The sequence below is a fragment of the Protobothrops mucrosquamatus genome, unplaced genomic scaffold, assembly GCF_001527695.2.
Source record: "Protobothrops mucrosquamatus isolate PMUCROS unplaced genomic scaffold, P.Mucros_1.0 scaffold_194, whole genome shotgun sequence".
Lineage (NCBI taxonomy): Eukaryota > Metazoa > Chordata > Lepidosauria > Squamata > Viperidae > Protobothrops > Protobothrops mucrosquamatus.
The window spans coordinates 79509-92961 of record NW_015386270.1 but is presented as its reverse complement, the minus strand read 5'-3'; the positions used below and the strand labels follow the sequence as shown (position 1 = coordinate 92961).

The following is a 13453-nucleotide window of genomic DNA, read 5'->3' as shown; positions in this document are numbered from 1 at the left end:
CACTCAAATGGAATAGAGTGTTTTGTTCTTTTACGCAACTACAGAAGGAAAGGAAAATATCTCCTGAATTAAAATACAATTTACTGTCAGATCAGATAAATGGGACTACAACCATGGTTGTTTTTCAACATTAATGCAATTAAAGAAGCGGGGAAGCCATATATAACCCTACCAATGTTGGAACGTGCCCTCCATCCTTGCCCAGCTAGCTTAAATGGAATATGTGTGTGTGTACATTGTGTGTTTGTGTACTGTGTGTATCTCCTTTACTTATAAAGCACTTTGGGTTTGGTTAGAAAAACCCATACACAGTAAAAGATGCCACTGCTCATTTTTCTTTTAAAAAAGCTGAATCTAAAATCAAACAAAAAAGTTACTTCTCTCTATGAATAAAAAAAAAAAAAATCAGGCAGGAATTGTATGGTCTTTTCCAAGCAAAAAAGCTGAACAGAATTCAGAAAGATTTTCTTTGCCTGCAGCACTTAAGACTGCACTCTCAGCAACTGATTCAAATATAGCAAGGATGCTTGGTAAGATGTATGTGATACCAAACTGCAGATCTAGCTGAAGAGACAAAACGGAATGTCTTTAATATATGAATGTGTGTGGGGGTTTTTTTTCTGACAGAAGCAATGAATAAGTTAGGGCTAACTCAAACCCAAGCAGTGAAAATACTCTCCCTTTTCCACACCATGATAAAGTGAGTAATGGGCAACTTAAAAAAAAAAATACTGAGGCTGTTGTATCCCTACAATCAGATGCTCCAGTGAGCACATACGCATAATGGAACATTTACAGAGAGAGACAAATCACATGAGAAATACTCTATAGATTCTAAGGCAATCTACAAAGAAGGGTTATCTCATAGGACCTGATAACATTTAAATGAAGCCCAGGGGAGGGAAATACATTCATAACTACTGCACTTTCTCTTCCCTTTTAATATCTGCCTAGGATTTTCTTGGATTCCTAGACCAATTCTGTAAACCAAACTGGAACATTAAAAAAAAAAAAAGACTTTATACCATATTAGACTGGGACCTAGTTCATACATTGCGATAAACACCTTTAAGCAATGTGTTGTGTTTAAAGGTATGTATTTGCAAACCCAGCCATTCTGGCTTATATAGTTTTGTGGCTAAATGTGTGTTGTACAGCCAACCAAAAGTGCTTTATTCAATGAACTGTGGTCAAGCAAACCATGCCTTGGCACAACATATTGAACTAGTTCAGGGGTAGGCAACCTTGGCCCTTTTATGACTCGTGGACTTCAACTCCCAGAATTCCTGAGCCGGCCATGCTGAGGGGAAAGGGAGAGGTTTCCAAGCTGAGCCATGCTGGCTCAGGAATTCTGGGAGTTGAAGTCCACATGTCATAAAAGAGCCAAGGTTGCCTACCCCTGAACTAGTTCAATATGGTCCCTCAAAACAAAGGTTCTTGGAAGAGCTAATTAAATATCCCCAAACTAGCCCCAATCCTATTGCCAACTCTCTATGGGGAGCTCTCCCAGGGGGAAAAAAAATTGTACTCACAGGAGGAATGTCCACTAGGGAAGCTCTTGCGCCCTTCAATCACGACTTGTGCATCTCCTGTGCACAAGAACTGATGGGTTGCCCGTCCATCTGGAAAGCAGCGGTAGAAGAAATCCGGCCGAGGCCTAGAGGAAGAGAGAAGACGTCAAAGCTGACATATACTTTATCCCCCACCTTGAACTCCCCCTGTGAAGGGGACAGTTGACCAAAGAGAAGTGTAGGTCAAGGTGGACAAGAAGAGCTGAGGCAAAAGAGCCAGCCCGAATCTCCAACTCTTGCTGCGACAGCTGGAGACTCAATTGTGATGTCTGCAAATATCTTGCTCCACTCCAATGGCTTCCTACTCAACCCACTTTTATATTCTGAGATTTTCTCTCTCTTGAGAGCTTGAGCTGGCGTAGACATGACTCTCCCCAAATATAATCCTTCACAATAAATTAGTAAGAGGGGACGACTGACTTAAGGTCTCACAGTGAGGTCTATGGATGGTCCAACATCTTAACCAGAGAATTGGTAGCTATCAAGACCGCAAAAACAGGTCAGCCAAATACTCCTGTACTCTCCGCTTGGACTAATGGTTGCTGGCCTCCTAAAGGACAAGGACTCCATGACATCCCTTCCTCTGTGTGGAAGAAGGGAAATATTTTCTCTACCAGCGGCCCTTTTTTTTAAGCGTGAAGGAAGTGGGTGGGAATAGGGTTTAGGGCAGTGGTGGCGAACCTATGGCACGGGTGCCAGAGGCGGCACTCAAGAGCCCTCTCTGTGGGCACACGCGCCGTCGCCCCAGTCCTAGGCCTTCAGCTGGGTTTTATAAAACCTTTTCGCTTTAGGCCTCTGCCGCCGTGTGCAAAAAAAAAGGTTCAATCAGTCAATTTCAACTTCTCGCGGGGAAAAAAAAAGATCTTGCAAAGTTGGAATTGATTGATTGAACTTTTTAGTCCCACCCAGTCTGCCGTTACCACCGCAGCCACGCCCACCCAATGGGCCACACCCTCCCAATGGGCCATGCCCACCCGGCACCCGACAATGCATAAGTGGGTTTTGGGTTGCAGTTTGGGCACTCGGTCTCTAAAAGGTTTGCCATCACACGGCGAGGAGAGGAGAGAAGGTAACCTCATGGGCTAGATAGGAAAGCTCCATAGCTGTAGGTATCCACTGTTACCTTAGCTTGGGTCACAGAAAGGAAAAATTAAGGAGCGATGGAGCGAAGAATGCTGCTTCTGATCCGAGATGGGATGGAGAGGCCAAGGGAAGTGAAATGATACTTTTCAACATACTCGTTGGATGGCCCTTTCGAAAAGAAATGCAAGGGACTATTTCTGCTGCTTCTTACCTAACATTAACAGGAAGGGTTCAAACACTGAATAGTTAACTCTTTTGCACTGCAGCCTGGCTTCTTCCACTTCGTCTCTGGCCCTCTCCCTTTCTCAGAAGGTCAACCCTGCCTAGTAGCAGTCAGAGGGGGAAATGGCAGCTCTTTCTCTAGAAATACCAGAAGAGAACCTTACCTGCCCACGGCCAGCTTCACAGCATTGGTGAAGATACCATTCAGGCCAAAGGCCAGGCTAACAGCTGCACCAAAGAAAAACAAAAGAAAGCAATTCCAGATTAGATCCCAGTGATGGACAAGGGGAAGAGCTGGACAGAGATGCAAGTATGAGCATCTTTAAAGCAATCTGGCTCAATGGGTCTCAACAGTCCATTTGTTTTGTCCAAATTTGTGGTTACCATGAATTAGCTGCTTGGCATGTCCTACCAGCAGGTATGGTAAGACAACTGTGCAATCACACTTTTTACTGAAACTTTCTTTCTTTCTTTTTCTTTCTTTCCTTTTTCTTTCCTTCTCTTTCTTTCCTTCTTTCTCTTTCTTTTAATTCTTTCTTTCCTTCCTTCTCTTTCTTTCTTTCCTTCTCTTTCTCTCTCTTTCTTTTCTTCTTTTTTCTTTCCTTTTTTTTCTTTCTTTCCTTTCTTTTTCTTTTATTTCTTTCCTTCCTTCTCTTTCTCTCTTTCCTTCCTTCTCTTTCCTTCCTTCTCTTTCTTTCTTTCTTTCTTTCTTTCTTTCTTTCTTTCTTTCTTTCTTTCTTTCTTTCCCATCTCCCTCAAAGAGGGATGGATGCAGATGGAATCCTGGTTTCTTGTTCCCAACATTAAGGTGACCACAAACTTCTCATCTCTTCCCTACTAGGCAGAGAGGACTCATTTGGCATGATGAACTTGCTGCCTTATTCAGCAATTTCATGCAACCCCCAATTTTCTGCAAAGGTTCTCCCCCCGGTGCTCACCTAAGCATGCTTCCCTGGTATCTTCTTTACCAGCCTTCATGAAGAATTTGGCCAGGAAAATCAAGACCAAAGGAGACACAAAGGAAATGAACTGCAACAAGAGGATCAAGATTCAAATCAGTGCTACGCTCATGAAAGCAAAACGAAGCTACAGAAAGGATTAAAAAAAAAGATGTTGGGGATTGCTTCTTAGCTTTAAAACGGGATTGTACTACCTTTTACAGAGCAGAGGCTAGATTTAGCTCTTTGGATGCCTGCTGGAGATTATGCTAAAATAGCAGTGTTCAGAAAAATGGGTATTTCTGCCCAAAAAAAAATGAGAGCAAGCAATGTGCATAGGTCTTCATTTGGACCAGTGTTTTTCAATCTTGGCAACTTTAAGATGTATGGATTACATCTCCCAGAATTCAAACAATTCTGGGAGCTGAAGTCCAGCTATGTTAAAGCTGTCAAGTTGAAAAACAACAATTTAGACTTACGACGCCCAGATGGACAAAAATAAACCATGCCCAAAACACGTAACATGTGTTGGAAATTTTTAGCCTCCCCCACAAACTTTGGTGAGGTCATTTATACCAGGAGTGTCAAACTGCTGGCCTGTGGGCCGGTTGCATCATGCGAAGGCCGCACCCACCCCAGCCCCGGCAACGCAAAAAAGTTGCAATACGTCACGTGACGTGGTGAATTTGACACCCGTGATTTATACCATTCAGTTTTCCCTTATTCTGTCCAGAGAATTGTTGCTGTTTTTCTTTACGGTCTGCTTCTGCCTGACCGGCCATTGTTTATCCTTTTGCTAGAAACAGAAATGCTTCTGAAAGGGGTTAAAAATCACCTCTCTTGCTCTGAAACAGCAAAGATTTGACCATCTGGAAGCGTGCAGCCACATGTTCTGAAGCAGACAGTGGCAGTCCTTTCAAAGCCATGGAATAGAGGTTTTTAACCGTATCAAAGAAGATTCTATCTTAATATCGTGGTGTCCCGTAATGTGGACCGGGCAGCTCCAGTATCCACAAACAAATTTCTAACAGTAAAGACTGTTTCACAATGGGAAAAATCAACAAGGACACTGGCAAGTATCCCTTTTGCAGAGTCTCTTCAAACAGAGGCTAAGTCTGCCATCTGCATGGGGTGCTTTAATTTGGGTTCATTGCCCCTGAGCAAAGTTCTGGGCTTAATCTAAGCAAAGGAATACGCATGCAATAAAAGTTGAAGGGAGAGTGGACAAAACACTTACAAACATAGATTTGGTGGGCACGTGGTCCGACTCTATGTAGGGGTTTTTGTAGAGCCACATTTCTTCAGGCTGTATGACCCGTTGGAAAGGGGGCAGCACTTCAGTGACCCTTAAAGAAAGTAGGATCGGGAAATCTTTGGTTCCGCAAGGATGACGGGCTGCTTTCCGTAGCAATTGACAGGATCGCCTTGCCATTTCTGTTACATGTGATCCCACATCCTTGGTACATGGATGCAATATAGTACCCTTTCCCCCTGGGTTTGTAAACATACGTTTGTCTAGCCCTGGGCTGTAAGAAACTATCATTCTAATTCTATGCAATACAGCACAGCCTGCCATCCCTGTTTGTTGTTAATTGCGAAGTCGTGTCCGACCCATCACAACCCCATGGACAACGTTCCTCCAGGTCTTCCTGTCCTCTACCATCTTCTAAAGTCCATTTAAGCTCACGCCTCCTGCTTCAGTGACTCCATCCAGCCACCTCATTCTCTGTCATTCTCTGCCATCCCTGTTTAGCTACCTTTAAACCTTAACCCACCTCCCCCAGGGCAAAAATAAAAGACTCACAATAATCAAGTTTATAATCCAAAAGACAGCATGCAAAGGAAAAGGGAGAATGGCGGTTCTTATGACCAGGCGGAATAAACCACAATTGATCTCTCCCTCTCCCTGTTCAAATCCAACTGGGTCTCTTTGAGATATGCCTATATATAGAAATGGCCAGGTGGGTATGGGCTGTCTTTGATGGAGATTGGATTTTTTCTTCCAGGCATTTGCAACCCAGGCACTTCCTGAAGGTCTTCGGCCTATCCAACCATCGCTCTCGACTGTACGTCCCTGCAAAACACCATATGCTACCTAGTTCTAAGGGCCACAACCCTCCGCTGGTGGGAATTCTGAAACTGAAGGGCCTTAACATCTGGTGGGCTTTGGGCCAGAAGCTTCCCCCACCGGTCCTCCTCTCCTTCGCTCCCCCCCCACCCCCCCTTGCAGGCTCTGAAAGAACAAGCCAGCATCTATCACCCAGCCTACTACGTATCTTCCCCGGGATGCCCAGCCTGACGCACAAGCGCAAGATGCCACCCAACACTGCAAGGTGCGTCTTTTCTTTTGGGCAGTGTTTCTCAACCTTGCACCATTTTAAGGCAGGTGGACTTCAACTCCCAGAATTCCACAGCCAGCATTGGAATTCCACAGCCAGCTGTGGAATTCTGGGAGTTGAAGTCAAGATTGAGAAACGCTGCGTTTCGAGGGCCTTCAGCCCACAGAGAGGACATTGCAACCCGGCTCAGGCCAATTCCTAGCAACGCCGGCGGAAAAGCCACGGAACTTCTTTGCAAAGAAGGTGGGTGTAAAGGAGGGGGGGGGGTAAAGGGAGAGGCCGAAGGCTGCCCACACCGGCGTTCCGGCTAAGGCGGTGGGAACGGGAAGCGCGCCCAAGAAGAGGAAGAGAAACGCCCCTTCCCCTTTTCTCCTCCGGACCTCGCGACCCACCCCACCCCACTCCCTCCCACTCCTCGGCACTCACCAGAAGAGACCCAGCAGCAACGCGCGCACCCCGACTTCCAGCAGCAGGGCCAGCCCCGCCCGCGGGACCGGCCACATCCTTGGCTCAAGGCTGCGGCGGCGAGCCACGCGGCGGCGCGCGCGGCCTCTCGCTCGCGTCCCGGGGAGGAAAGAAGGGCGGAGCCTCGGTCGCCTTTTCTCTCCGCCCTTCCCTCTCTTCCACCCCCCCCACCCCCAACCCCACCCCACACCCCACCCCACTTCCAGGGGCGGGCAAGCGGAGTCGGAGCGAAGTGAGTCACGCGTTGCCGGTTGAAGTGGGAGAGGCAGGGCGCAGGAGGCGCTCTTGGTGCGCTTCCTTGCATTCGAACCAGTGTTTCTCCACCTTGACCATTTTAAGGCACGTGGACGTTTCTTTTTTGCTTGTTTTCCTGCTTACATGCTAATGAAGAGCAGTCTTCACAGAAGGTCCTTTTTTGCGTCAATGCTTCAACTTGAGCTTTAAAGTAATCTAATAATAATAATAATAATAATAATAATAATAATAATAATAATAATAATAATAATAATAATAATAATAATAATAATAATAATAATGTTGGAAGGGACCTTGAAGGTCATCGAGTCCAACCCCCTGCCCAGGCAGGAAACCCTATACCATTTCGGACAAATGGCTGTCCAGTCTCTTCTTAAAAACTTCCAGTGTTGGAGCATTCACCGCTTCTGGAGGCAGGTTGTTCCACTGGTTAATTGTTTTCACTGTCAGGAAGTTTCTCCTTAGTTCTAGATTGCTTCTCTCCTTGATTAGTTTCCACCCGTTGCTTCTCGGCCTGCCTTCAGGCGCTTTGGAGAATAGCTTGACTCCCTCTTCTTTATGGCAACCCCTGAGATATTGGAAGGCTGCTATCATGTCCCCCCTCGTCCTTCTCTTCATTAAACTAGACATACCCAATTCCAGCAGCCGTTCCTTATATGCTTTAGCCTCCAGTCCCCTAATCATCTTTGTTGCTCTTCTCTGTACTCTTTCCAAAGTCTCAACATCTAGTCTGCATCGGTGCTCCAAGGGAGGCATCAGAAGCCTGTGGTCGTCGTCATGACGAATTCAGGTGTATTTGATCATCCTTGATCAATAGCTTCAAGATGAACTTGTTCCTGGGGACATACTATATACATTGCAGAAGTCTACTTCAGCTCCAGAAAAAAAACGACCAAAGTGAAAAGTCATCACTCTATAAAAGAACTGCCAAATGTATGATGAACAGCTGTGAAGAACCATACAAAGAAACTTTGGGAAACATAATGTTAAGGAGGCAATGACAAAACCATCAGGCTGTGTAGATCAGTGTTTCTCAACCTTGACCATTTTAAGGCATGTGGGCTTCAACTCCCAGAATTCCACAGCCAGCAATGCTGGCTGTGGAATTCTGGGAGTTGAAGTCCCCATGCCTTAAAATGGTGCAAGGTTGAGAATAGGGTTGCCAGGTCTGCTTCCAAAAAATAGCGGACAAGCGGGGGGGGGGGAGTTGGGTTAAGTAGTAAAAAAAGTAGACTGTACAGCTTTAGATTACGTACCATTTCATCATAAAGCTTTTGAATAAAAAAATGTCCACTATTTTGTGAAAAAAAAATAGTGAACATAATGTGAAAAAAGTGGACTGTCCACTCAAATAGTGGACACCTGTCGAAACATTAACCCGTCTTGGGGAGGGCGGAGGAAGGGGCCCAGAGATCCGGAACTGCAGTCCCAAAGATGCTTTTTCAGGAGGCGACGGGACTTTTTTTTTTTTTTTTTGCTTTCCTTGGAAGACGTTTCGCTTCTCATCCAAGCAGCTTCTTCAGCTCTGACTGGAGGGTGGGGGGGAAATGGAAGGATTGATACTCCTTGCAGACAGCTGTTCGTTTGCATTCTTTTAGCCAGTGGTTAATGCTACCTGGAGGCTTATCTGGTAGCATTAGCCACCAGTGGTGGGATTCAGCCAGTTTGCACACTTTGGTAGAACCGGTAGCTATATTTTTTTAATTGCCCAGGCAGGCCCAGAATGGACTTCTGGAAGCGGCATGCACACAGAGAACCGGTTGTTCACATATTTGAATCCTGCGACTGTTAGCGACTCTCTAAAACACTGATGGCGAACCCTTTTAGAGTCCGAGTGCCCAAACTGCAACCCAAAATCCACTTATGCATTGTCGGGTGTTGGGTGGGTGTGGCCCATTGGCTGGGTGTGGCCAATTGGGTGGGCGTGGCTGCGGTAACAGCAGACTGGGTGGCACTAAAAAGTTCAATCAATCAATTCCAACTTTGCAAGATCTTTTTTTTCCCAAGAGAAGTTGAAATTGACTGATTGAACCTTTTTTCTTTGCACACGGCGGCGGAGGCCTAAAGCGAAAAGGTTTTATAAAACCCAGCTGAAGGCCTAGGACTGGGGCGACGGCACGCATGCCCACAGAGAGGGCTGAGTGCCGCCTCTGGCACCTGTGCCTTAGGTTCGCCACCACTGCTCTAAAAGAATGCAAAAGACCAGCTGTCTGCAAGGAATATAAATCCTTCAAGTGTCGATAAAAGAGGATATTTGTAGCTCAAGGTTGAAATGAGGGCTCCTTGGTGCTCTCTGGGCTTGGTGATTTTCTTGCAGCATTTCATTACTATTTCCTTTCTCATCTTTCCTATTACCTATTTTTTCTTAGTGTCTTATGACAAAAACTTTGTTGTCTGTATCTTAAGATTTATGTTGATTGCTTTTATTTAGGGTCCTATTATGATTTGTGTTGACTGCTTATTTAGTATCCTATGACCATCACAGAGTATTGTGTCTTATGATTTATGGTGATTGTATTTTAGGATTATGATCATGATTTATCACTTGTTGCTTGTATGTACACTGAGAGCTTATGTACCGGAGACAAATTCCTTGTGTGTCCAATCAGGCTTCGCCAATACAAATTCTATTCTATTCTTTACCAAAGTAGGTAACATCATCAGTAGGCCATGAAACATCTGCAAGAAAACCACCAAGCTCAGAGAGCACCAAGGACCCCTCAGAGGCGAGTGTGGACAATGGGCTGAGCCATCCACCTCTGCACCCCCCTCACTGCCACCTAACCAACCAAGATGAATCTTAGCCAAACTTGTCGGCCAAAACCATCTGCTGCTTAGCCAGCTTGTGTGAATGGAATCGTGGTTTTGCAAAGAGTCATGGAGATTGTGACCTTCCCAAAAGGGGCTTTATTTGAGCGAGTTTATTTATATCTGTTGAAGGAAAAATCTTCATCAGGGTCCAGTCCAAGCCGGGAATAAACAACATGGCGACTGCTTTAGAAAGAAGGTTGTAGTTTATTGAAGAGGAGAGCCAGACAGAAAAGATGGCTCTGGAAAAAAAAGAGAGAGCACATGTAGTAGGGAGTGGGTTTTTATACCTTTTGGGGCTTTTGTTTGGAGTTGTTCCTGTGTCGTGAACTTTGACCTGAGTCTGAGTGTGCCTTTCTGGTATTCTGATGGTGGTGGGTTAATCCTATTATGTCCTGTCTTAGTGGGGTATGTAGATTTTAAGGGTCTTTGTTTTCCTGATCTCTTCAGCTTCTAGCTGGAGGGCTCCAACCTTCCTGAATGGATTATTACATCTGCATTTCTACAGAGCTGGTTTCTGCTGAGTTGTCTGGCTGGTGTGTGTGTGTGTGTGTGTGTGTATAGAAGTTTCTGCCTTTTTAAAGATCTTCTCCATTATTCCTTTGGGGAAATATATTCTGCCTTTCTAATATTCCCAAAATATTTCTTTCTCTGGGTTGTTCCCACATATCTACATCATCTATTCCAATAAAAGAGACAGTCTGTAGCTGGGTGATGAACGGTGGAGTCTTTTGGTGACCTCTGAGCTTAACTGTTGGCTTACAGACGCTTCATTACCTTACTAGGTAACATCAGTGCGAGCGAGTGTGGGGTTTGCTATCATGAAATAACTGAACAACTCCATAGGTGTACAGGTACTCCTCAACTTACAACAGTTCATTTAGTGACCGTTCAAACTCACAACGGCACTAAAAAAAAATGACTCCTGACCATTTTTCACTCTTACAACCTTTGCAGCGTCCCCACGGTTGTGTGATCAAAATTCAGGCGCTTGGCAACTGGTTCATCTTTATGACGGTCGCTGTGTCCCAAGGTCACATGATCCCCTTTTTTGCGACCTTTTGACAAGCAAAATCAATGGGGAAGCCAGATTCACTTAACAGCGTTGTTACTAAGTTATCAACTGCAGTGTTTCACTTAACTACCGGGACAAGAAAGGTTGCAAAATGGGGTACAACTCACTTAGCAAATGTCTCACTTAACAAATAGAAAATTTGGGTTCAATTGTGGTCGTAAGCCGAGGATTACCTATATACAATAGTGGCCTCTCGTTGATAAATCCATGGTTAACCAGAATAAGACTACCAGAAGTGGGTAGCAACAATCCGTTGACCACTAGGTGGTCCTACTGACATTGTATAAAGCAGGGGTCCTCAACCTTGGCAACTTTAAGACTTGTGGACTCCAACTCCTGTCTACATTTTTCCATTTTCTTAAAGGCAGGCACTGGAAACTGAATGGCATTAGTAATATTTGCTTTAATTCGCATATATACAAGTTGAGCAAAGCTAGAGACACAGATTGAACATTCCAACAGGGAACAAAATCTGTTTTTTTTACATCAGACGCCTAATAAATCATCCTGCATAGTAAAATTCTCCCAAGCTCAGTTGTCTATATTTGGATTCACATTAATATATTAACACCATTTTTTATTTCTTCCTTGGGCTACCATATGCTGGGAACTCGATCCATTATGATTTGAAAATTATGGTTTAGAACAATGTGTTAACCCAGCCTATTCAATAAATCATAACTAAATCATAGCTAAGCATAACATGGAAATTACATTGCTAGCCAATAGCATAATGTACAAACAACCTTAGCTCAGTGTTTTTAAACTTCTTAGATCCAAAGACAAACCAATCTATCAAAGAATGAGCGTCCCCAGAAAATAGGAATAAAATTTTCAGCTTTTCCAAGAAGAAGAGAGAAATACCAGATCTGTTACACTGTGGTGCTGCATGTGCCAATTATAACAAGTTTTAAAGGCATTAAAAATTGCAATCATACTACAAGCAATACTTCTCTAAGCTGGAATAGATGCACTGTCTGCCCTTAAATCCTAACTTAACTATCTCCCCCATTATGTAACCAAATGAGAAGTTAAAAGCTAACTACTGCAAAATATTAAATTTAGTTCTTAAACCCAAACATCCCTGAATTGGGTGGTTCTTTGTTCAAAGGATCCATCTGGAGGCTGTAGTTTCTCTTTTCTCTCATCTTTGGAAAGGAATCATTTGTCAACTAGATTACTTCTGTAGATCACCAATTATACATGGACTTCTGAATGAGAAACAGTAGACAACTTAGTTAAGTGCTGGAAGAAGGGATTCTTTCAATCATGTTCTTTTTCTAGTTGATAATTACTGCTTTCAAATTGTTGGCATCTGGTTTTACATTCAAATTTTAAAAAATATACCCCATAACATCACTGTTATAAAATACAGACCATTATGGGGTCCTTGGTGCTCTCTGAGCTTGGTGGTTTTCTTGCAGATGTTTCATTATTAAGCTAGGTAACTTCATGCTAGCACTGATGATGTTACCTAGCTTGGTAAATGAAACATCTGCAAGAAAGCCACCAAGCTCAGAGAGCACCAAGGACCCCACAGTGCAATCCTGAGCTACAAATATTCTTTTACATCAGTATCCAGACCGCTGCTTTTCAAGTACAATGAATGAAGATGATGGACGAGGAGATCGTTGGTAGAAAGTGGGGCCCATGCCAAACAACTCAAAAGTGTTTGCTTGTGTCTTCTTTGTGGTGTATCTAATGGATGCTATTCTACTGGTTACTTAAGAGATAATGGCTCAGTTAATGGGAAGGAAAGTTCTAGCCAACGATCAGACTCTGATCAGTAAGAGAAGATTAATTTGTACATTTGTCAATAAGGTCATTCTACTCTGATGGATGGAAAATGAAGAATTAGATTTTCCATTACTGACATGAAAAAGCTCTAAGCAAATATTTAGCGAGGCACCTGGAAATAACAGATCCACTTATGGACAATTTGTAGGAGAGGGTTTAAAATGGATGTTTCTTTTGCATGGCCAAATTGTAGTCCATGAGGACTCCTCTACTCCCTGATGGTTGCTAATATTTATTGTAAGCTGAGGTGACACATTGCACTAAGTCAGACTTTTTTTATAGCTACTATTTATTGATTGCATCACAATTGATTGGATTTCCATAACACAGTGAGCCAAAAACAAACTAATCCCAAGATGATCAATCATAACCTGCCCAGGTTAATCAAGTGTTGTGGTCTACAAGTTGAGAATTATGGTCTGCTTCTCTCCTTTGGATCTGAAAGCAAAGTTTGGTTTGTACTCATGGCAGATGACTCATGCCACATTTGGCTGTGGTAGTTAAACTAACTCATGGCCCTATATACAGTAGATACTACAATATTTTATATCCAAAAGATTAAGGTCAACCTTGGCCTGATCTCAAACAGCAGAGTTAGACCTAGTTGGGATTTGGAGAGGAGAACTCAGAGTTGTAGGCTGGCCTGGGAATTTAAAGTAAAAAAGATGTTGAGACTCTAGAAAGTGCAGAGAAGAGAGTGCAGAGAAGAGTAACAAAGATGATTAGGGGACTGGAGGCTAAAACATATAAGGAACGGTTGCTGGAATTGGGTATGTCTAATTTAACGAAGAGAAGGACGAGGGGGGACATGATAGCAGCCTTCCAATATCTCAGGGGCTGCCACAAAGAAGAGGGAGTCAAGCTATTCTCCAAAGCGCCTGAAGGCAGGACAAGAAGAAC

General features: G+C 43.8%; 1 protein-coding gene across 1 annotated transcript; it reads right to left on the bottom strand.

The window, feature by feature from the left end:
• Positions 1-608: 608 nt before the first annotated feature.
• Positions 609-6656, bottom strand: PLPP5 (phospholipid phosphatase 5). Its single transcript, XM_015824696.2, has 6 exons — positions 6580-6656; positions 5052-5160; positions 3815-3905; positions 3041-3104; positions 1533-1657; positions 609-620 (listed from the first exon to the last, which is right to left on the bottom strand). Coding segments are annotated over exons 1-6 (468 nt in total). The 3' UTR covers positions 609-618.
• Positions 6657-13453: the final 6797 nt, after the last annotated feature.

Coding starts and splice junctions, on each gene's coding strand:
- PLPP5 (XM_015824696.2), bottom strand. CDS start 6,656: ATGTGGCCGGTCCCGCGGGCGGGGCTGGCCCTGCTGCTGGAAGTCGGG. Junction 3,906..5,051: donor TGCCCACCAAATCTATGTTT/GTAAGTGTTTTG, acceptor CTCTTGTTGCAG/TTCATTTCCTTTGTGTCTCC. Junction 1,658..3,040: donor GTGAAGCTGGCCGTGGGCAG/GTAAGGTTCTCT, acceptor CTCTTCCTCTAG/GCCTCGGCCGGATTTCTTCT.